A 26,352-nucleotide genomic window follows, 5' to 3' on the forward strand; every position below is an offset into this window, starting at 1 on the left:
AGAGAGAGAGAGAGAGAGAGAGAGAGAGAGAGATACATAACTGTCATCAACAATTTTGTGGGAACGCATACCAAAGTGAGAGCAATTGCTGTTGAATTGTAAAAAATAATCAAGCGAATGTTTGTAAATAATAAATTGAATTTATTTTCCAGTCATTTTTCCAATTTTTATTTATTGAAAACTAACAAAGCATCAACAACTTCAACTTTGGCTTTAGGTTGGTATTCTCTTCTCTTCCCTTCCTCTCTCTCTCTTTCTCTTTGCCTATCATCTACCTACCACGTTTGACTCGTTAGTCTTGGTGTCTTCAGTTTTCCGTTTATTATTTGTGCATTGTTTTATGTGTAACCGTTTTATTTATTTTGTTTTATTTCTTTACTTTTGTTTTTCTTCTTTCAGGTTTTAAAGTCAGACAAACAAAGCCCGGACGATAAATCTTTGGTACAGTCATCATCAATGTAAGCATCGCACCAGTAAGGCCATCTCGACCATTACCATCACCTACATCAGCATCGCCACGGCCACCGTTACATTTAGTTGTTTATATGTTTGTACCCAAAAATCATGTAACTTATACATTCATGACTTGTAGTAGTCATACGAAATCAATTGCAGTATGTTATGATGATAATGCGGACATGACAAGGACATTGCAGACGGCAAAGCTAACGATGAAGCAGAAGATTTATCGAGTGGTGTCACTTGGAATTTTGATCAGTCATATGATATATATGACATGCCAGTAGCACTTGTTCTCCAGCATTCAACTTAACTTGAATTATCAATGAACTGAAAAAATTGTAGACCGTTGCAACACAAATACCAGGCAGAGTGGCAGGCAGTTTCATCATTAAACATTTGGGTCACAAAATCTGAATTAGAAGCAAAAAGAGTTTGACAAAAAGAAAAAGAAAAAGAAAAAAAAAAAAGAAAAGAAAAAGAAAACCAGAAATAAACCAAAAGAATGTTGATAAACAAACATAACTGATGTTGATATTGAGTTCGAATGCAAACTGTTAGGGAGCTGTGGCAAAGTATTTTGGGGAAACTAAGCACAAATACATCGAATATTTGTTTGTGCTGTTAAAACACACATACACACCCGCAAACACAAACAAACACACAGCCAAATACACGCACACACACACACACACACACAAACACACACACACTGAGATGAGTATTGAACAGTTTGCGAGAATAATTTCGAACAAAAGCGCTAAAAAAAAACTCAAAAATCAAAAGGAAAGAAAAGCTAAAATCATAAACAACTACTAACAACTACTAGTGCAGAGAATAGTAGAACGGAGATGACAAACGAATTCCTTTGCTACATGAGATTGAACTTTAAAGCCGTTAAAAAAAGCCAAACGGTATCTATATTGGCTAGCAGTGCCATGGCAAGTATTTGTAAATGCGTGGCTAGCAGCAGTAACAGCAACAGAAAGAACAATAACGGCAACAGCGGTAAAATTGGTAGTCGTGGTAGCAACAGCAGTAACAAGAGCAATATCATCAGCAGGATAATGACATTCAATTCGATATACAGAAAAGCAACTGTTGTTGCGGGCAGCATAACAATTTCCCACAAAAACTCAATTTCATAAATAACAGCAGCAGCAACAGTAACAGCAACAGCAGCAGCAGCAGCAGCACCAGTAGCAATAATAGCAAAGACAACAATAACTTATACAAAAGTTCAGGCCATACGCTTGCTAACAGTAATACACACACGCGTATACATAGTAAAGCAATAATCGTATAGTCGGAGTGAGTTTATTTATTGTGACAGTAACAGGAAGTGTAAAGTGCAAAAAACCACAACCAAGCAACGAACTAACAAAGCAAGCAAGCAAGCAAGCAATCAACCAACCAACCAACCAACCAACCAGGCAGGCAGGCAGGCAGGCAGCCAGCCAGCAACCCAGCCAGTGAACTACGAAAACAGCAAACAATAACTGTAAGACTGGCTTCTTTACTTCGTTACGAAATGCTGCCCCGTGGGGATATTAATGTAACAACAACACTGACTTCCGCTAATTCTAATATTATCGACACTTTACAGAAAGATTATTTCCGTGTATATGAGGGTAACAGAAATGACAACAATAGAAGCAGCAGTAGCACCAATATTGGCGACAACATCGAGGAACCAGCCGGCAATTTTATAGCGGATCCATGGTATACATCAAGCCATCAAGGAAACATAACAACGGCCACGGCATTTGTTGCTGCAGATGACAATAGACTTATAGTACCGGAAGAAGGCATTGCTGCGTATACATGGGCAAAATCATCTAATAGGTTCAACGAAACTCTATTATCCGCTAATTCATCGCATTTTACATCATCGCCGCTCTCCACTTTATATCATACGCTAACATTGGATTTTGGAACGACTGGCACGACCATTTCGAATCGAAATTCTTCTTCTACCATCACCACCGATACAATAGATAACAATTCAGTGGCCGCTAATGGCACAGATAACCTACCGGTAGTTAATTCAGCGGCAACAATTCACTATCCATTATTATTATCAGCATCACAACCATCGTTAACAGCAGGAATATCAGCCGTCCGTACTGTGGTCAGCCATAACGGTGACAATAACGATATCGCTTTGATCGATAGTGCGGAAACTCTTTTAGCTGACGAAAATGATTATGATGCAGTGGCTGCTTTCAATGATGGCGATAGTCACGCCAAGAATGATTTAATTAATCAGCCATTAGTTAACAAAAACAGCGAAAACATAATCAGCCAAAATGAATCCTTTCATCAGATACTCTATAATGCAAGAAACGGTGGTGGTGGTGGTATTGGCGCTGGCGGCGCTGGCGGCGCTAATACTATCCTTCGGGATGATTTAAATGGTGGCAGCAGTTTCATGTTACTCTTAGAAGACTTTGGCGAATATTTCTACAATTACAACGGTAGCAGTACGGTTTCGGGCACAACAACAAATAGTTTAAATATAACAAATATCGATTTTCACACGAATTGCACAAATTTAAGTAATTTAACTAATCTAACGACGTCATCACTTTGCTATGATGCTCCGTCCGAAGGTGAGTGAAATTTTAATCTCACATATTATATACGGTAATGTGTGTGTGTATGCACATATTATCATATACGCATTTGTAACATTAGCCTTACCGAAAATTTATACGGTTTAGCTTTCATAAAACTCTCTGTTTGCATAAAATGATGAAAATTTACCCAAAAGGACATCGAAGCAAGTACATGCATGCATATCCATTAAATATCGTTAAATAAGTAGTGTTATTGCTGGCGACTTCTTAACGTCGTCATTTGTCATTATTTAAAGTGCCAATGCAGTTGTGATCTTCGGTTGGATCCAGCGTCAAAAATGATTTGCTGATATGACCGCTTTTCGTTTTATTAATTAATTTAGACTTGTTTTCTCAAAATCAAACTGAAATCAACTCTCCGTCTGTCTAATTGTGTGATCCGTTTTCGTCTTTCAGCATAATTCGAATTTTTCGAGTTTTCGAAATTCAAGAAAATCACATCAGATCCACTCTCCCTCGTATAAAGAACATAAGTGAAAAAAATCTGCTATTTTTACATCCATCAACGCAGGATGAAGGGTAGGAAGGCAGCATCACGGTTCCCATAAAGTATATTCAAGTATACTCAATCAGCACCGAATCGATCTTAATCAGTTCGAAATCGATCTAAGGATGTCCGTCTGTCCGTCTGTGTAATGTCTGATGTAAAAATTTCCTTGGCTGCAAAAATGAAGGTATCTTCGAATTTGGCACAAATAAATGTACAAAAATGTATATACATATTAAACGCTGTAGCATTTGTGCACAAAAAATGGAAAAATTTGACCACGCCTATCCAATATTATAGTGTATCAAAATTGAATTATTCTTTCAATATCTTGATAACGCGCAAAAACAAGCTTCGAAAACTCCATAAACTATACAAATTCATGCCTAGTTTCAAATCTTGAATGCACCTAACCAAGCTGCTCATCCGTCCATCTGTCACTTTGCGCAACTTTGCAGTATTTGTGTTGAACATTCTCCCGTTAACGAAAATGACGATATCGCAAAAGAATTTGAAAATGACCTAAGCTTTTCAAAGGACACGCCTACAATTTCCACATGGCTCTACGATAAAAACTCTTATTTTGAAAATAGAAGAAATCAATTGCGTCCACTCCATGTTATAGAGGATGAAACGTTTTTTCTTTTACTTCTTTTGTTTTTTTTTTTTTTTTTGGGGGTAAACTGCGATGGGTATAAAAGAGTCGGTCCCGATCATCTTTCATTTTCTTATTTGTTAATATGTATACAATATATATATTAGTATATTAGATTTAGGTAGAAAATATAGCTAAAGTATGAACATTTTCCAAAGCCTTTTCAGAGCACTTTGTAATGAAAATTAGGCCGGATAACCCTGACTTGCGGTATAAATTTACATATTGGTCCATTCTTCGGAAACTTTATCGGACCAAATATGGGCGTTAGATAGTTGATGGTAGAGATTTTACCCGATTATAACGTTAATAGAGTCCTTTAAAAGGATCACAAAGTTTTTGGCAGCGTTCCCAGCCACTCATCCTAGAATCACCTGTACATGGTACAACATACTACCGCTAATCGCAGTGCCCGCCGCTGCAACAATCTACTAGCAGTTGCCTGGTACCTTATATCTTCATATTCGCCCATTCCAACCCTCCCTTCCTATGACCCTTCCTGACTGCATACGGGACATAATTTAAATAGTAATTAGGATCATGTATCAAAAAAAAGAAGGAAAAAGTAAACTAAAGAGAGATCATCATCCGCTTTTATTTGACGCAATCTAAATGCAGTTTCTATTTGCATTCGATTATCTTAACGAATATGTTCTAATCCACAAAAAAAGTTTCCAGACATTTAACCTTTACTTTTACTTTTCCTAAAACGAAAAATATGTTTGTAAGAAGATTACGGAAGAAATGTAAAAAAACCGAAATTCATTTCTTGCTGACAATAATTCGTAGGAAAGTTAAAAGATATAACTTCTTTTTAGTTGTTTTCTTTGCTAAGTTGTTTTTTTTGTTTTTTTTTTTTTTTGTTCTGCTGGCTTACCTGTTCATAAAATTTTACACAAGGTTTCAGTTAAAATGATGTTAAAAACTAAAAACTAAGCAGAATTATATTCGGCAATAAACGAATATTTTATACTCATCACGAGAAACAAGTAAATTTATATTGATTAGGCGTGGCTAATCATCTTCAATTTTAGTCAGCAATTTCTAATTAGTGAGTAAATTTATTTAGAAAGTATCTCGTGTTTGCACTTTACGTTGCACTGTCAGTGTATCCATCATACGATTTAATCCATTTTTCATAAAAACTTTTGCGCAAGAATCTGAAATATTTTTCACCAAATTTGGAATCGTAATCTTGCTGTCCGAAGTACGGTTTTGCAAGAATATTACAAAGACGGATAGACAGACATTCTTGTTGAGAATAAATATGCTTATGGCGTGTCTGAAGCATACTCCCAGGTATTGCGAACATTATGACAACATGAATATACCTTCATGTTGCGCTTGTGCGTATAAAATGTGCACTATTTAAAGTGCTTTCGTTTAAAAGGCAAGTTATGTAAACATTTTCATGCAAAGTCGTTAAAACAACGAAAAGTCTTCGAAATGCTTTCGTCTTTAAAAAAAGGAAGTAAGAAAGTTTCATTCGTCTCTTAGCTAAGTTTAAATATCTATTACTATATTTAAGTTTCAATGCATATCGCATTTAGCATCAATTACACATTAACATTTTTATTTGCCTCACCGTTAATAATTTAAGAGACTGTATCACCTTAATAATTAGTGGAAAAATATATATATAGATTGTCAAAGTTTTAAATCGTTCCTAATAAAAATGATGTTACCCGAAATAAAAAGTTATGACGAAAGGGAAAAGAATTCTTTATCTCTTCACAAATTCAACTGCCTGTTACATACACACATATCGAGAGATGAAGCGAAACTAGTAGTTTGTTGTAACGTTTACGGCAGAGATTTCTGCCGAAAGACGCAGAGACTGACGAACAGTGTACCACATAAATTTTACGCATATGGTAACGAAGCTTATTTTTCTAAACTAAACTAATTGAGGAGCACTTGTGCCGATTCATAAGTCTCGGGTCTGTGTGTCAATAACTGCACGGCAACAACTTTCGTAGACTTGCTATCGACATCACCGTGTAGTTTGAGTCATTTTCACAAATCGAAATAAAGTTTCTTTGATTTTTTTACCGAAATCAATGCGAGAAATACGCAAAAAACGTAATTGTTTGTGAACTTGTAGTCAGATCCTATTCTAAACAAGTTGATTAAATCTTTGCGATTTTCAGCAATTTAAGGCAAACTTGCGAAAATTACGCTTCGACTCATTATCTTAATCTAAAATGTCTAATTCCTCACACACCTTCCTCTAAAAGCTTGAAGGGAATCTTTTGTTTAGAGGATTTGCACCGATTTCTCGTATTTTAAGCATTGGTCGAACCAAGGAAAAAGTTGGTAGCGTTTTCTTTTCTTTTTTTTTTCCATCAACAGATTTTTCTTATATGTTAAATGAATTTCATTAAACTTTTAATCAATTATCTGGGAGTTCTGAGCGTAAATCTGAACCAAGTAAAATTCAAAGATCTTTTTTGTAGTCAGCATGACACCATTCTGCAGAACTCTGCATTAAGTAAAAGAAATGAAAATATGAACTTGGATGTGGCAAAGTTCGATGGATATCACATTGGATGCTAAATGCAGAGAGAGAAGTTTTGAATGGTTTCATTGCATTATGATTGACTAACGTTAGTGCTAAATGGATGGGAAAGTTAATAGAGTACCTTCGGCCCAGACCTGTTGTTCATAATTGTTATTGTTATAATTAATTTAGCCTAAGGATAAAGAATTAGGATCTAAGGCAATCGGTTTTATTGAAAACTCTATTGCACTTAAAATGTAAACCCACGACCATTGAATCGTAAGTCCACATCCTTTGCCTACCCGGCCACTTAGGCGAATCGCAGTCCGTTGGAGAGAGTTATGTTATCACTAAAAAAAAAATTGGATCGATTTCTTAATAAAGTTTAACTGTTATAAAAAAAAAAAATGAAAAAAAAAAGAATATAAATTTTTAGTCGAAAGGATACATGTGTACTTAAAGTTTATTTGCTAAAGCACCTATTCTCGCGTATCGCCATAGGAATCCAAGTGATACTCGAACACGTCGGGTCATCAAAAAAGGACTAGAAATATTGGCGAGAGGGAAGCAAGGGGACCAACCCCTTAATATCCCATAATACCTTTGCGTATTGAGGCCAGCTTTCCATTAAGACGCGGCCCAAATTCACTAGCCATTGCTTTCAGCGTTCCTGAGTGAACGACGGGTTTGTTATGTCGCAGTAGGTCATAACGTGTTCTTCACAGTTCGTAGAGGAGCGCCATATATATTTATCAATTATGTTAATGCGTCTTTCAACTTGTTCAACAGGCTTTTTTGCTCTTCGGCCATTCGCAGTTCATTTTTATCATTCACTACCCTACTGGTTCACCCTACGTACCTCGTATTATATAAAAAATAACAAAAGATGGGAAAAAATTTAATTGTTAATGCAAGATCTCAATAAACTTGAGTGCAAGACATTATGAAATGTGATAGTGTTACTGTTACTGCTCTGAAATCGTTTGCATACTTTCTCAACGCATGCACGCAGGTTCAAGTTTTGCTTTCAATTGACTCCTTCCTGTCCAAGATGCGGGATTTCCGCTTAGGGATTCGGGTTGTTTGAAGCAATTTTCAAATTTTTCCGCAGTCGCATGAAAACCGTAATCGCCGATCCAATTGCAAATATTCATATGTAGTTTGAACTTGTGAATTAAATGATGATGCAAAGAGAAATCTGTAGGAATCGAAGGTAAAAGGCGATTGCTGTGCATAATCGTTGCTTGTCGAATGATTTAAACCTTGTTCATGGATAAGTGGCTCACCAAATATTTTACCCGATTTTGCTGAATTGCGATAGATAGCATTGCTTTGCAATGGCGATGGTGATGGTGGTGTTCTTCCCGTTATTCTTTCTTCATTTATTTATTTATTTTTTTTCTAATATTTCGATAGCCCAGCATATGCTAAGCGAATCTTATTTCGATTATTATATGACATTGGCTCGTCGTAAACATCACTTGAACTTATGACTTATTGGCCTATGCAATAAATTATATTTGCTTGTGTTGTGAAATACGCATTGTCACGTTACGTTACGTTACGTATACGTATATGTATGTAGACAATATAGCAGTAAATATGAAATATTTTATATATGAATAATTTTTGGCGAATTGTATCATTTTCATAAAGAAGTAACAAATTTTATAAATTGCACTACTCGTCTTAATATTGTTTCTCTATTCTTATCGTTTCTTTTCTTTGGTGTTTTTTTTTTTCTCCCCCTTTCTTTCTTTCTTTCTTTCTTTATCACAATTTTGTATTATATGGCTACAGTGACACGAAATTATTGGGCACTTATTCTAATCGTATTTCCAATTTTCACATTATTCGGCAACATTCTGGTGATACTATCAGTGTTCCGTGAGCGTTCTTTGCAAACGGTTACGAATTATTTTATTGTTTCATTGGCTATAGCGGACTTGCTGGTAGCAGTCGTTGTGATGCCGTTTGCCGTTTATGCTTTGGTAAGTACAACAGTAGACTAGAATCAAAATGCGTTGATATATGTGCACTTAACTTTCTTGTGTACACATATATAAATACATACATACAATTTGTTTTACTTATATGTATAACCTTTAATATGAAAAGAAAAATTTCATTTTTCGTTAATCGCACACACATACATGAATAATAACGAAATGCAGAAATTTATTTGGTATCATTAAAAATAATAATGTGTATAGAGAGCAGCCATTAATATGAAATGAAAATTCTACCAACGATAACATATCCATATAGATACGTTCACTTAACTTGAGTACTTCTTATGTCAATAATGTCTTGTGTAAAAATCTAGAAAGCAAACACATTTGTCTCGATTAGGAAACTAGTATACGTGGTGGGTGTACTGTATCCAAGTGAAATTTTTTTTTTTTTTGCTAAATAAAAACGCGATTATGTATTTGCTGCATTCATTTTTCTAGGTTCCTTCGAAGGATGGACGCAAATTCGTTTTGTTAAAACGCTTGTAAAAGTTAAAAAATTGTTTTAGCGACTGTTTAATACAAATATTATTTCCCAATGCTATTCATCAATCAGAAATTCGAAATAGATCTAGGCATGTCTGTCCATCCGATTACTTAGATATTTGTGTTTAACATTCTTGTGGTTTGATAGTTCTTCTCACAAAAAATCGGCCATAGGCTATAAACTGATTCTCAGAGTATCATAATAATTTGACGCGCTATACTATCCACGACTCGTATGAGTCTGTCAACAATGTTGTCGTCCGCAGTCTTATTGAGTGATGCATTAAATTCTAGTTCGTCGGCTGTTATAATGCGTAAAGTAGTAAAAGTTCTGAAACCTGATATCCAAAAATCAATGTCAAGTCTGTGATCTATAAAACTGATATCAAGATTCTATAATTATTTTGTGTTGAAAATTTTGTAAGCAATAACAGCTAAGAATGGACTTAGGTGTACAAATGGACTCGGCCGTAGGCAAAAACTAATTGAATTGGAAGACGGTATGAAAGTGATCCACAAAGCGTAAGTAAGGACATCGGCGACTTGAACGCACATCTAACGAGATTTATAGATATTTATGCGAAGTGTGTAATCAATGCTCTTGAAAAGATGAATTTATTCAAGTTCGATATTTAAGAGTCATGCCGGTTGAATGCCTCTCTCAAATTCATAACACAGCGATACGGAATTTTGTACATTAATGCGTTGTTGTGGAAAGAAAAGCTTCAAATATCTTTCATTTAGTTTAGTTTCAAAGCTTATAAAATTTGATGAAAAGAAAAACGCAAACCAGAAAAATTTATAAAATGTCAAAAAACAAAATAACAAAAATTTAATTATATTATCTCTCCTATGTCACTTTATTATCTGTTGTGAAAAATTTAATTTTTGAATAATAAAAGAAAAGAAGAAGACGAACAAGAAAAGAAAAAAACACATATAAATATTTTACTTTTACTTGAGAACCTCAACAGCAATGGCAGACTTTTGATATTTTGGGCACTGGAATACGAAATCGCGTCCTTCCCGCGGAATACGTATTTGAAATACCGAAAGACGGAGACAAAGATTTAGGTTTTCTAAAGTGATGCAATATATACTTGACTGCAGCCGATATCCGCATCATTTAAAGCGCTTGGCGCGCTGGCGCGTCCGAGCAAGAGTTTCGAGACTTTGCGTCGAGCGAAAAACGCAAATGCTCTCCATGTTGCGAGCAATCTCGTCGCCCTCGACAATTAACGTAACGTAAGCTGTGAATGTTGTACAGAAAAAAAAATTAATTCCTTTAATAGAATTAGTCGGCGTCTTCAGCCTCCTTGTTCGATTGGCCTGAATTTCGTCGTAGATCGCGCAACATACTTTCTATTTATAACCTTTCATGACCACAATCTATAGATAACATCCTTTATTTGTATCTATCGGCAGCAGGCTGTGCTACCTTACCAGATGTTTCCACTTTCATGTCGTTCATAGATAGACATGAACTACCCCTTTGCTTCCTCGTCTTCTTATAATTCTTCCTCTGCATTGATGCTAGACTTCTCGAAGGCGTAAAAGTCTAATAAAGTCAAAAACTGAATATATTTGTCCAACCATTGACTTGGCGGTAGAGCAACATAGTTCCGATATTTGGCTCAAAAATCGATCAGAATCATAAATGTACTTTGAACAACCAATTCGAAAACATTTGGATGTGATCAGATTTCATCGCAAATATTAATAAACCACCACCGTGAACCACTTACACCTCCAAAGTACATAGTGTAAATACTCAAATATTGGGTTAATCTAATGATTGCAGTTCAATGACTTTGGAAGCACTGGTCTGTATATGTGATCAGTTAAACGTATATCTTTGGTAATTACTTTGCGAGCACAGATTGCGATGTACGCACAAAATCATTATTAACTGAAACGATGCATTTAGCAATTGTTTCTCTAAACCAGTAGATAAATTATTTTAATTTATGGGTTTTGACGGCATGAGCTTGTAAATGTGATAAAAGATGTGTGATTTTATTTTTTTCATGGAGAAATTAACGGTTAATATAAATGAAAACTTTAAAGAAATTATAGTTTAGCTAATTCATGTCAAACTTATTTCAAATAATGTAAGTGACTTTTGCGAAGTTTACCAAAAAAGCGGGAGAACATTTCAAAATTTGAGGATGAGTATTATTACACACCGCCTACACCGCTTTTGATACAAGTTATATAATGTTTGTGCGGATATCTATAATACTTAGAAGGACTTAAGATAGACTTACATTTTATTACATAGATATCAGTTTGTCCGTCCGTCTGTCCACCAGTCCATCTGCATCAACTTACAGATCGCAATTTTGGAAACATTTCGATGAAATTCGGTAAACTGACATGCTTTAGCCCAAGGACGAGCGCTATTAAAAATGGTTCGGTTTGACGGAGTTTTTTACTCACTGCTCATATAATGCCTTGTTGCTGAGTGATTTTGTTCAGTTGTGGATATTTTTGCAACTTCTTCTCATATAACCACCTGTTCCTTCGAAGACTCTGTCTTTTTATGATAAAAAGTCAAGTTTCTTAAATTTCATAGCGAAAATTGGTTTATAGCAGTAATTTGATATAGAAATTAAGTGGAACCAATTTCAACCATATGGGTCTATTTCTTGGATCCCATTTCCTATAAGATTTCCCACGAATAGTAAGCCTTTCAGAAAGCGACTTAATTTTCCATATCTTATTATGAAAATTGATCCTTGGTAGCAATTCGGCAAAGCAATTAACGATAGAACATTTGAATCACATAGATTTACTATTTAGACCTGACTAACATATAATGGGGGTAGAGAAGGTTTAATTTCTAGCTTTTTATGGCGGTAATTGGAAAATAATAAAATTTTTAGTAAATAAATTAAGTTTGCCAAACTTGGATGATGGCATGTGATGTCTTGGGCATGCCTCAATGTGCGGGCTTTCATGAAAAAAATTTTTGTGCCTTTGTACGAAAATAATGCGTAAGTTTTGGTGCATTATTAACAAAACGAATACGTAATTGTACTAGACGAAGTTATGCAAGATGTCCGTGAGAAGCGAGAATGTCAAGTGTCAACACTTTAAATAAACGTCGGATAATAGACGAAGGGAAAGACGTTACTGTCACAAGTATCCCTTTCCCTTTTTTTGACTGAAACTTGCTGAAATTTTAGATCCCGTGCACTAATACGTAGTCAATATTAGTTCATATACGCTGTACATTGGCAAGTTTAAAGACTTCTGTAAGCCTGTCTTTGATTACAATATGTAATCAATAACGTTGTTTAAGTCAGGAAATATTTCAACTTTCTTAAGCATTAAAACTCGTAGCAGCGATGTTAAGTTAGTTGAGCAACAATTATTAAAGCAAAACCCCTCAGTTTCTATTATGGTCAACTACAGCTTAAGGATGGAAAACTGATATATATATAAGTAATGCAATATTAAGTCGTTGTCAACCAATTGCAGAAATGTGAGTATAGAAATTTTGTGAACTGTCAGTCGCACATTTAGTTCTCACCAAAATTATTATATATGGCTTATTCGTTTGTTTGTAATTACCACTAAATGTTATTAAAAATTCTTTAAAAATCTACCCCAAGAGAAATGAACTGAAGTGAACTGTTTAAGGAAAATGGAAAATAAAATAGAAAATAAAAATTGTTAGGAAAAATCGAAACTTTGTTTCTCTTTCGCCCTCGTAACCAAACGTCTTTTCATTTTTCCTTTATTATCCAACTGCCTTAGCCTCAATCAAGTCAATGCTGTTAGGCGATGCTTTCAATTGAAGTTCTAAGAAGAAGAGTCAGTTTGTTAATATATATATATATATATATATATATATATATAGAGATAAATACTTTTGCATGGTGTTTCAAATATTTTTGTTTGAAAATAAATATTTAAGGATGTAAATGTATTTGCCAATCTCTTATGTAATAAATACCATTCTCCTCTTCTATCATGTGTATATATATATATATATATATATATGTTATAATATAGAGGAAACTTTATCTTTGAGTGAGAATTCCTCAGAAAATCCAAGAACATGTTGCATATTAAATAATATCATTGATAACCTTAGGCAAACATTGTATACATATATATATATATATATGTATGCAATTTGTACATTAGATGGGTTCAAAAAGAGTAGTGATTGAGCGATTTTCTAATCTTAGTCATCATACATACCCAACCCCACACCCACACCCACACCCGTAAACATAAACACAACGCTCGCAATTTGAAAGGGAGTAAATTTCAAATCAATGAATTTTTGCATAATTCTTTGATATCGAATTCAAGCTAATTCGAACTAATGACTGCTAACATCTAACTTAATAGAATGTGAAATTAAATTCCATCTTAATGAGAGATCTGGAAAAGTTTTATATCTGCACATGCATTTGCATGTATGCAGAGGGTAAAGAAGAGATTAGAAATTTCAGTGACTCGTTTTTCTTCCTGCGTGCATTTCATGGAATGGAAGGATGGACAGAACTTTTTATATCTTTTCTATATTTTATTCATTCATAGACCATGTATGTATGCCTTTAGCAAAATATCTAAAAAAAAAATTAAGTAAATTATTATTAAGTTACTTTATACAATCTATTAAAAGTAATCATTAGGCATTGCCATAAGTTCGTGCAGTCCTTTCTTAAGGTCGTGATTAGTTAGTATTTAATTTTTAGTATTGTATTAAAGTATTGATCAATCTTCGCATATATTCGTCTGAGTAGCCGAAGGCGAGGAATCTCGACTAGCAAGTCAATGGTCGTGGGTTCGAATGTCAAGTGCGGTAGAGTTTTTAATAATAAAAGCCGATAGCCTTAGATGCTAGTGGTTTTAAGAGTTTAATCTTAGAATTTATTTCTCTGGCGAAATTAATAATAATAATAATAATAATCGAGAGATTGGAGAGAGAGAGAGAGAGAGAGAGAGAGAGAGAAATTAGAAAATTTAGACCAAAAATTTTTTTACGAACCATTCTAAATAAGCTTAATATCTAAAGGTTCAGTGAATGCTGTTTAAGTAAATACTAGTACTTCATATGTACATATATATATAAGCATACGAAAAGTACTTATAATACTCGCAGTGTCATAATGATGATACGGATGCGGATGGTCGATGATGGGACTCATTGAAATGTTTTTCAATGAATGTAAACATCGACGCAGGAATTGCACTCTGTATCAATTTATTTTGAAAGATTTATAGTAATAAACCGGACTTCGCATCGTACGTACCTTAAATATGTTATCGAACAGTTGAATTTAAATACCAAAATAGTTTCAAGTATAAGGCCATCATTGTCTCGAACAAACTGAATTAATAAAAATATTGGCTCAGCTCTTTTCAATGAATATCTTTAACAATTTACGGTATTCGATAATAGTTTTCATTTTATTCTTTTCTTATCGACTATTCATATGCATATATTATATATTATATATGCACGTCGATATGTTTATAACTTTTTGATAAAATATTTATCTCATAAACAATAATACTATAAATTTTCTAATCAATGAGTTAGCAATTATTTTTTTAGTTATTAAACCATTTATTTTTTTTTAATATTTTTTTTTTTTTATACTATTTATATTATTATTTTAGTATCGATACAAACCGAACTTGGGAGAAATGTTAAGTTTTTTTGAATTTGATAGATACAAAAATATCCTTTAATAAGTTAAAATTTCATAGTTGGGTAAGTTCGATCACATCGTTTAAAGCGATTTTCATTTATTTTAATCATAAAATCTCAACAACGCTATGTAGTCTCAATGTAAATGACTTTTATGGGAAATCGTTTATTATATATAGGAACGAGACTAAAACGTAAACTCTTTAGTTAAGTAAAAGTGAATTGTTCTTGTTAAAGGACTTATTATTTTTCTTCACTTACACTTTTGTTATAAAATATTAAAATTTATTTATTGTTGGCACACAACACGCACTTGAGGGGCTTTAATGGGCTTTGAAAAATGGTAGTTTCTGCCCCTTCTTCCGAGACTCCATAAACTATGTTAGTTAAATTTTGAATCGATTGAGGCCTGTCCGTCTGTCCGTCTAATATCGGTTGAAAACATTCTCCTGGTCGCAAAATTTTATCGGCTATCGACTTTAAATTTAGCACAAACATTGGAAGTTGCTGCACGCAAATTGGGCTAATTTGGTCGGCGCACATGCCTACCGTATTAAGCGAAGCGAGAACACCTCAGCTTTTCAAAAGTAATAGAAAATTGTTTTTTGGAATAGAAAAAATCAACCATGCCCAACCATGCCAATGTTATATAGTATGAAAATTGAGTTCTTTTCCTTAAGTTTACTGCATTTAGGACAACGATGATAGGTATAAAAGATTCGCTTACAATCGAATATATTTTTTGTTCTTACCTATTGTGTGTATTCTTGCATGAATTTAACTGCCATAAACCAAATTTTTAATTATGAATAAATCGTAGACGTTAGGACAATTGCATCCATAAATCTGTAAGGCATTACGTATATGATTTAATTTCCTACTTAATTTATTAAAATGCATTCGCTATAAGCAAATAAATAAAATACGTAAATGCAACCACACATTTAATGTATAGATAAAGTACAGATGCACGATAATGCATGAAATTTATTTATATAAGTATGCGAAATAACATGCAACGCTGAACGGAATCCAAATGTACTGGAACATTTCGCTTCCAGCTGGAGCCTGCCTTTCCGAATTATGCTTATTTTACCAACAACGACGACAACAACAACAACAGCGTATAAATAAGTATAACATGTGTCCATTGCTTGCGTATTTCGCTCGGTACTTATGCATTAAGAAACTTATCTTGATTGAGGCAAAATAAATAAAACTTAAAATTAAGTAACTTATATATAAAATTATTTCTTTTTTTTTTTTTTTTTGTTAATAAATTTTTATTTTAATGAACTAAAAGATGGAAATTAAATTTTTTCGTAAAGTCACCTTTATATGGCTATAGATAAAAGTTTTGATAGTTTAGGTTAGTTTACACGACCGTACATTTTTTAAGAAATCGTTTTTTTTTTTTTCTTTTTGCCTAATAGATGCTTTAAACCTTGTAGAATGCGTGGAGAAACAATTTCTTATTCTCCTCGATATTTTGGTATTTTTCGTACGCAAAATGTCCTGGACATAGCGACTGACATTGTTAAGTGCAATTTTAATGACTAGTATTCTAAAGTACATTAAAGTTTTGAAGATGAATCTTGGTATCCAATCCAGAACAACATTCGCTAGTGAAGCATATAGGTTTTTAAAGCGTATAGTTTGCACTATTCATGTGTAGTAGAAGACCTAGAAGCCGTAAAAACTCTATCAAAAAAAAAAAGCGAAAAAATGTAGACTGACTTTAGGAAAACGCATTGGTAATACACACAAACATCTAGAGCATCATCAAAACAACAATAACAATAATAATAATAACAACAACAACAACAACAACAAAAACATTATAAATGCAAATAAATGCATGTAAACGGATACGTCTGAGTATAATTGGTAGATTTTTTAACTCACTAAAAAGTTTAACATCGCGATTAAGATTATGAAGCGAAAAAATTTGATTTTGTTTTACTTCAAAAATCAAGGTTAAAAGAAAAATAAACCCTAAACGAACTGTTGCGTGTGTTATTTGCTAAGTACCTTAACACTATATTATAAAATTGTATTCGTGAAGTGAATTAATTTCTTTTAGTTTATTTATTTATTTATTTTTTTTTTTGTTCCTTTCTATATCCACACAGCACAGCGAAGCACTTGATGAGGTAGGAAGGAATATGTATGAGCACTTGCCAAGAAATTACTATGTAATATTTTACGTGTTAGTTAAATAAATTCTGAAAAACGCTTACAGATGCGTTGAGAAACTATTTATGTTAATATAAAAGCCACCTACCTCTAAGCAAAAATATGTTATTGTAGCTTCATTAAGACGATCTTTGAGGAAATATGGAGGTGAAAGTTATTCGAAAGCCCTCAGCGTTTCTGCAAAGAAATCAAAAGTTTGACATGAAGGTCTCGATCTTGATAATGAATTTGGCTGCTGTGTTACGTACGTCTGGCTGCCGTTTGCTTTGCGTCTTTGCAGCACATAGTGTAGGAAATGTACGATTCTATCATTCTGTCAACACAAATGGCACTATTGAGTATAAACTGGCCGAGGAAAGAGAGTGAAGAGAAATATTTGAATACGTCACGTGAGAGTTCTTAAGATTTTCAACCTTTTTCTTATGTATTCTGCTAGCAGTAAGCACGTAGTTTATGTGATTTGCCAGAGACGTAGGCCGCCGAACTCGTTTAATTGAAGATGCCTCACGAGCATCCCGTCGCTATTGTCCCTTTTTTTATATATATCTCCAAAGTAATTGCTTTTGTTCAAGCTCTCAAAACTATGCTTAGTTAGTTCCTTAAATATTATTACCATCCCTTCTATCCGAAAACAATTATTAAAGAAAAAAGCCCCTCTTTTTAGGCTATCACTTCTTCAATAGCTTTTGCTTAAGCAAATCTGGTTCGATTGTTGTAATGAAATGTGAAATGTGTTGCATATGTCTTGCCTAAAATTGATTATATCGCTTAGTGCGGGTATGAAATAATACATACACTACAGTACATATATTTACTATGGTTCATTAAAACTTGCGGCAACCTTAGCCTTTCTAACTTCATTTATTGTCGTTTTAATTGCATCGATACGAGTGAATAGTTTTTTGAAATCAACTTTAATTCCGATTTAAAAATGAAATGAAAAATGATTTCATAATAAAATTTCGGGTATTAAACGAAAATCGTTCATAAGTAGGTCGTTCATACGGTAATTTTAACTTTCTGACTATCGACCATCGATTCAATTAAGATTGACTACCAAGCTTTTTATTCCGGTCGTATATTGCTTAAACGACTTAATTGTGTTCGCGTATAATGTGCCGACGCAATTGCCAATAATTGAAACCAATGTAAAGAGAAAGCAAACATTTGGAAAAAAATTTCCTTTAAAAACTTTGAACGCTTTCATTATTTGTGCAAAGTGTAATAAATTAAAAAAAAAGAAAAGAAAGAAAAAACTCTCTATTGGATAATAAATTAAAAAACTTTCATGTGTTTATATATGTACATTGTGTATCAAAGTGTTTATCTAAGTGCTTGTATTGTCTTCTGTAATAAATAAAAGATTTTTAATTAAGAAAAAAACTCAAAGTAAACAATTAAATGTCTTTGATACTTTCTTGTATAACAAATACAAAAACAAATCTCTTTATCACTTTTAAATAAGCCACTGATCTGATTGGAATTTTTATATGGGGACATCAAATAAGTGTATTTTTTTTTTTAGATTTTTGTAATAAAAACAACTAATAACATTATAGTTGGGCAAGACCGACTAATAGATACCCTACGTCGCTTCGCCTAGTATAGCTCAATCGTTTTAATATTAATCCACCAAAAAATTACACATTCTTTTCACGCAAAGGTATACTTTTCATGAAAGTCCGCTCATTGGATGATGCCGAAAATATCACATGGCGTGATCCAAATTTTGCAAACTTAATTCACTTTATAAAAATTTTATTACTTTTCACTTTCCGTTATAAAATACTAGAAATTAGATTTTCTCTTAGTATAAGGGCTTGCTTTTCATGATAACCTTACATACATCCTAACATTCCTTATACACGTTATCAAAAAATAGACATATGCGGTCCAAATTCGGTAATTTTGAATTCATTATTAATTTTCTATTATGAAACAACTTTCAATAAAAGTGAATGGGCAAACACCAGATAGACACGTGGACAGGCGGACGGACAAGCTTAGGTCGATTCACAATTCCTCTCTGAATTGATCCGTATAATAAAAGGCGGATCTATCTTAAGCCCTTCTGCGTGTTGCGTGCGTCCGCGCAAATTTAACATATATTTTTTACGCCAAAGGTTATAAAAATTAGATTTTTTGTCCACAACATCAGATGTGTTTACTTTACACCAAATTGGCAATAATTCTTATTTACGAAATTAGTTAACCAGATAAGTGTTACATCTCATAAGCGTGCGACGCAGCCATTCCCCTGCTTTAAGTATATAAGCAATAGACGGAAATAGTACTGCGTTATAGTCGAATGGGGCGAATTTTTAATTCTAACAATCGGCTCGCTTTGAACCATAATGTAGTAATTATTGGAATCGAATAGTCTCTCATCTTGCACTAATCCAAGAATTTATTTCGTTCGTATAAACAAATTATAATAAAAATAAAAGCAATAATAATAATAGTAATAATAATAACAAAAATTTGTCAACAATTACAAACATAGACACTGAACATGAATGACACGAAACTTCTGTGACATGTTGATGAAGGTTACATGAACTTGTATAACAAAAGAATTAATACTCGTAGCGACCGTATTTGGAACGCAGTGTTGAAATAATAATAATATTTTCACCCGAGGATGAGCGGTATATTGAATTGATCAAAACGCTTGCAACGCCTAGACGAAAACTTCAGAGATCCCACAAAATGTGTACAGTCTTGATCAGCAGCCTAATTCTGAATCGTATGAAGCATGCCCGTGCGTCCGTCTGTGCAATGTTTGTTGTAAACTGTCTCTAGGCAAGAAAAATGCCACATTTCCACTTCAAATTGGCAAAAACACTGAGTCTTCTTGCAAGCAGATTGGTTTTGAAAATGATTCAAATCAGTCGCAGGGCATGCCCATAGTACTAAGTAAAGTGTAGTACCAAGTCTCTGTTTTTCAAAAGTAATAAGAAATTAGTTTTTGCTCATTACTTCGTAAAGTACAGCAGATAGGTCTACATATGTATTGAACGTATATGCTTTGGAAAATAGGTAAGAGGCTTGAGTTTATTTCTTTTTTTTGCAATTGGTTTAGAGCGGACAGAAAGGTATGTAAATTCTTGGTCAGTTTCAAAATCGAAATGCATCTGAGCATATCCGTCACGCCGATGCGACAAAACTTTTTTTTTTTTTTTTGGGAAGATAGGAAAAATCAGTCGCATCCACTGCAAGAAAATTTAGTTCCTATAAGTTTTTTGCATTTTTAAGGATAATGATGATGCTCGGTATAAAAGATTGAATCACGATCGAATATAATTTTCTTATTTGTTTTTTTTTTTTTTATTTTTTTAAGTGTTTTGATTTTTTGGCATTGTATTGTAAGCACATCTGTGTGAGAGTGACTACGATTGCATTCAAAGATGTATGATGAAGTTGAGACAAGAGTGAGAAACGATTTCGAATCTCGGTCTTGACTCGACTGTGTTCGACAATACCAATGACAATCAGGCGAAGTTTCGCCTAATATAGGTTTCTTGGGGCTACGACAACTTGATACCTTTACATCGTTGATAAACGGGATACGAATTGCATGAGTTGCCATTATACGGCAAATAATTGGTTTAGCAAATAGCAAATATGGGTAATTTTTTTTTGTGCTTTAGTTATAAAACAACATCTCTGTTCTTAATATGTTAATAAATGTCCTTGCGCAGGCCAGTATGGTCTAGCAAGTGCTACTATTAACTGAATACGGAACAAGATGTACTTAACCTAGACATGAGTTTTACTATAAGTGTATAAACTATACATAAATAATTTATTGCTTTAGGAAATTTAAGCGCTGCACGTTATACTTAACAGAAAGTGTAAGAATCGAAAGGAAAAATAAAAAAAGAAAGAGAAATCAAAAACAACAAAACATTTTGCGTGTTTTTAATTCTCAGGGTTTGTTTTCTTTTTTGTTTTTTTTCGAAATTAGCTTTAACAATATACATATATAGATGTAAGCACGTATCGGCCTTGTTTAATTAAATCTTTCGAAGGTAAATCCTTAACCTTAACCAAAAACTCTTATAAAAAACAAGCATAAAGAGGAAGTAATTAAAACAAATATTATAGATAACGTGACTAACGCTTACTGTGGATAAACAAAAACACAAAATTATTCAAAAAACAATAAAGACCATTAAACGTTTGAAAAGCGATCAACAATTTCATTTATACAGAATTCGTAAGTTATTTAGCAAAGAAAACGCGCCATCTCTTCGCATTCTGTTGTGAATCTTACTTAGCATTAGCATCTTACTGCAAGTTTTGATCGAAAAGAAAAAAAAAAAACAAAAAAAATTTCTTAATCAATAATGAAATTTAACAGTGCGTAAAGTGTAAAGTCTTAGGAAATTAGATAAAAATGCCACAACACAACCTCCTATAAAACGATTTTACATGTCAAGTTAGAGAAGAGATCGACAAGATAGAATAAAGCAAATGTTCAGCGAATCGCCTTTCATTATATTCTGAACTGCTTGTCTTAAACGTATAATAACAAATTTGTTTGACTGTATGTAGCACTGAGAAGAATTTTGGCTGAATCCACTTATTGTTGGAACAGACTTTGGCATATTATATATAGTCCGTCTCTCTTATCGCCTGAATATGTCTAAGCATTCTTTTTTTTTTTTTTTTGCTCGTTGTGTTGTTCCATTTACCGATATTCAAGTTCATACATTCAAATAAATGAACGATCGAGCGACAGATGAGAGGCAAACATACTTAAAAACATGATATGAGCGATATGGTCAAGAAAATATATAATTTTCAATATCTAATGGGAGGAATTGCAAGAGACCATGAAAAACTCTTCTTTACCCAACAAAAGTCTCTGTCCGACCTTAAGGGTCGGGCTACAAACGTCTTTGAGTAATCATGAACGTTATCTCGATCATAAATAACTGTATGTAAACAATTCTATTTTCAGGACGGTAGGGTGTTTATCATTTCGTATTAATCAATTTTTATTTATCCCTTCTCCATTAATCGGTTTAACCACAACATATGCTTTTACTAACATAAGCCTTTCTGCCAACTTATGCAGTTCGGACAAATGCTAATAATAATCGTGTTTTAATTGACCAGATGTACTGTTAATCATCAACGCGATTGCGAAAAATACTTATTCTAATCATCAAAAGAATGTCGAAAATTTCCAATAGGAAAATATATGGCGGCACGTTTGATAATTGAGCCGAATGCCGTCAATCTCTTACCCCGCTCTTTGTCGATATCTGATATTTTCGTCTTAACACGGCGCCCGCCAATTGGACAATTTGTGAGTTCAAGCTTAAAAATTCTGCACAAGGAAGCGGACATCTTTATATGCCATATATTGGTTTTTAATGATTTAATATATTTTTCCGGGGACACGCCCACTTTGCTATTTCTACACGTAATATACTATTATTTTTATGGAAACTCGGCAAATATTGTGATTTCTAATAGTCACTAAAATGAAGGTAGAAAGCTAAAATTTGGCCCAAACATTCCTTGATCAATTAGAAGAAGGCTATTAACATATTGGCCTGATCGGCGTACAAACACGCCCAGAATATAGAAAAAGGTAAAATAACATTGGAAAATAGTGGCAAATTTTTTCAAATAGAGAGAGAGAGAGAGAGAGACAGAGAGAGGTGTTCATGAGAGAGGTGTTCATGAGAGAGGTGTTCATGAGAGTATTATGAAGAAAGTGAATTTGTGATCTTAAGAAAATTGACACAAACCAGGCAAAAAGCACATCATTTCATTACTTTTAAAAACTTTAAATATTGCATATTATAAATTGAAATATTGAAGTTTTGTTGCTATTCTCCGAGACAAAGTACAAAGTTTGTAACGTTTAGTTGAAACACTTGTTGCCGTTTTAGTGGACAATGAAAACAATAATATTCGTATAAGAGGTCTTACGAGCCAGCATCACTCACTGCCTTGCACACAGTTCAGAGTTACGCCTTCAACGATAATAAGAATGAAAAGGGATAGTTGGAGGAGTACACGAATGTAAATACATTTACGTAAATACGCGCGTAATTACACATTTATTTAATTGAATGCAAACATTTTGTTTGTTTGTGTGTGTGTGTGTGTGTGTGTACTTTTAAAAAGCAAGATGTCGATGTAAAAATGCTTTGTTAAATTTTAATTCTGCAAGCTAAAAACAAAAATCCTTGACTCCGTAACCGGCAGCATACGAATAAAGGGAAAATAAAATGCAAAAAAAAAATTTAGAAAACAAATGGCTTCCAAATACCATCCTCAGACCTTGCGATTGTGAAGGTGTTTTAATGAAATGTCCTTAAACTTTACCTTCGTACACTCATTTATTAAAATGTGTTTGTCATGCCGTGAACGTCTGTTGAAAACATTATTGCGTGAAATTTAATTATCTTAACGTAAGAGTTTTTATATCCGCGATGACGGCCAGGGTGCAACTGCTTGGTCAATCTGTCTATAAAGCACAATAATATGCATAGTAAGGCGGGGATTATGGATTTAAATAAAATTGAATTCCTTCGCTCCGCCCTATCAACATCAATCGATGAATTCGAATTGAATCCACGATAGATTGGTTGAGTTAATCCCTTTGTTAGCTGACACCGATGAAACAGATTAGCAATAAACATTGACAATATGCTCTTATAGCATAGCAGAGTGTTTTTGCTTAACTTGCATTGATATTAATGAACTCTTAACATTACGAATACGATATGACTACCACTTACTATTTAAATTAATTATGTGTTCGTTTATCATCAAGAAGAAAAGGTGATTTCAAAATCGTTGCATACATACGTTAGTGACATCTATTTACCTATAATAATATGCAAATTGATGGGAGTTTTATACATGAAACAACGTTAGCTATGTAAGTACGGAGCAGCGAATGGAAATAGTACGTGTAACGAATAGCCAGTAATGTGCAGAGTGAAGGGTATTAAGTTTCACGGTCATTGTTTAATATTAAACAAATCCTTTAAGTGAGAAATAAATATTTAGTTGACTAATGACCAGACATTCACGGGCATTCATTCAAGCTAATTATTCGTTGGCAGTGCAACTTAGATTCTTTGTTGCATGGCATGCCCCGGGAAAAATGAAATTTTCGAATCCTTTATGCCTGTATACACTCAGATTTTGATATTATATATATATATATATATATATATATAAATGATGGTCATTAATTTTTAATAACATTTTTCTGACAATACATTGGTATGAAATATTCGCGAAAGTGATATTTGTTATCATTTAATTAGTTGTTTTTGGTTATTTTTTTTTTTTTTTGTATAAGCATATGCTCTATGTATTTCGTTACAGGTGAATGTTACTTGGGGTTTGCCATATTTTGCGTGTGATTTTTATATAGCCATGGATGTGATATGTTCCACTTCATCGATTTTTAATTTAGTTGCAATATCAGTAGACAGGTATGTAAGCAATTTACACAAGAATAACCGCAATAACAAAAAAAAAAAAAAAAATAAAAAATAAATAAATAAATAAAAATAAAAAAAAGAAAGAAAAATAATGACAGTACGAGTAGATAGTTCTACCATTGACATCATTGACATCATACATTTTCACTTGTCATGTTTGATATACGAATACATGGCGGCATCTCAATGTTGATGCAGAGTACATTGTTGTGCTATAGTCCGTTAGTGTTAAATTGTTTTTCCGCTTTTCTTATCTCTTTTTTCATTTTATTTTTTTTTTTTTTTTGTTGTTTTTCTCTTTTTTTTTTTTCATTTATTTATTTATTTATTTTTTTGTGCTTTTATTTTGACAGATACATTGCTGTGACACAACCAATAAAATATGCCAAGCATCGGAACAGCCGACGTGTTTGTCTTACCATTGTTATGGTGTGGGCGATATCGGCGGCTATCGGTTCACCCATTGTTTTGGGTCTCAACAATACACCGGACCGTGATCCCAGCCTGTGCATGTTCTATAATACGGATTTTATTGTTTATTCATCGTTGAGCTCTTTCTATATACCCTGCATAATAATGGTGTTTTTATATTGGAACATTTTCAAGGTGAGCTGTTTAAATGTTAGAGAAAGAGTAATAAGAGCATGAATACATACCTATATATATATATATATACATACGTACAGAGCAATAGTGTAAAATGAAAATATAACGTAATAAAACAGTTAATGTTTTGGTTATTTCTTCTTTGAATTGATGCTTAAGTCATAGCAGGAGTCTCTTGTATATAAAATCAATCAATACACATACGCACAATTCCACACATAAAAGAGTATATTCCTTGAGCTGTGCATGGCATTTAGTCGGATTAATTTAATACAAAGTTTGTGATGAACACACACGCAAAAACACACACACACACACACACACACACAAACACACACAATTTTTACTTGGAATAAATTTGAATAAAAATATTAACGTAATACGACACCTCTTACCCTATGATTTTCTCATACATATTTCCTTTGCAAAATAGAAATGTTGGCTTCATACAAAGCATGCAAGCGGAAGCCCCCCGTAGTTGAGAATCAATTTTAATATTAATTACATTTATTCTGTATAACTAAAGAAAGTGTTAAAGTTTCAATTCTTTATTCGTAGAAACAAAAACCTTGAAATCTGAAGTGCCATAGCGTGATTTACTTGTGTCCTTCATATTTAATGAGTTGGTTGAAAGAATTTACTAAAATTATAAGTAATTGAACAATTTTTACACCATCACATCAGTTGTGATAGAAAGACGTATCAATCAATATTCTGCGGGTGCATTTAACGTCCAGAAAGACTTGAGATAGACCCACCTTCTCTTGTACCGATCGAACTAATCAAGACCAAAGGTCTTTCCGTCTGACCGTGCATGTTTTTGTTCAATCTAAAGGTTGCGTTGTACGCAATACTTTGGAATTGATGTACTGATGTGTTCTGGTCCAAGGACAACCCTATTGAAAGTGGATTGGATTGGATCGGATGCAATCTACAAATTATAAATTTCGAAATGTTTGGATGAACTTTGGTACAGTGCCATATTTGCGCCTAAGACAAACACTTTTGCAACTGATTCGCATCGGACCACTTTTTCGACTTCCACATAAAGACTTTCTTCGAGAAATCATTATATGAATAATTGCATTAAGCGAAGGATTAAGTGTAGGATATTTAATAGTGGCTCCTCGGAATTGTTCTTACGTTATCAATCTCAA

The 26,352-nt window shown here is 33.4% G+C and overlaps 1 protein-coding gene across 4 annotated transcripts in view; it reads left to right on the forward strand.

Annotated features, from left to right (window-relative positions):
• Positions 1-26,352, forward strand: part of LOC119638873 (dopamine D2-like receptor) — a 76,045-nt gene that overhangs the window by 42,577 nt on the left and 7,116 nt on the right. For all 4 annotated transcript variants that reach the window (XM_038035956.1, XM_038035981.1, XM_038035972.1 and 1 more), the window contains exons 2-5: positions 400-3,071; positions 8,541-8,731; positions 24,471-24,580; positions 24,943-25,195. In XM_038035956.1, the coding sequence (XP_037891884.1) occupies positions 1,991-3,071; positions 8,541-8,731; positions 24,471-24,580; positions 24,943-25,195 (1,635 nt within the window). In that variant the 5' untranslated portion in view covers positions 400-1,990. The remainder of the gene's footprint in view (positions 1-399; positions 3,072-8,540; positions 8,732-24,470; positions 24,581-24,942; positions 25,196-26,352) is intronic.

Source organism: Glossina fuscipes, unplaced genomic scaffold (genome assembly GCF_014805625.2).
Source record: "Glossina fuscipes isolate IAEA_lab_2018 unplaced genomic scaffold, Yale_Gfus_2 0, whole genome shotgun sequence".
Taxonomy (NCBI): domain Eukaryota; kingdom Metazoa; phylum Arthropoda; class Insecta; order Diptera; family Glossinidae; genus Glossina; species Glossina fuscipes.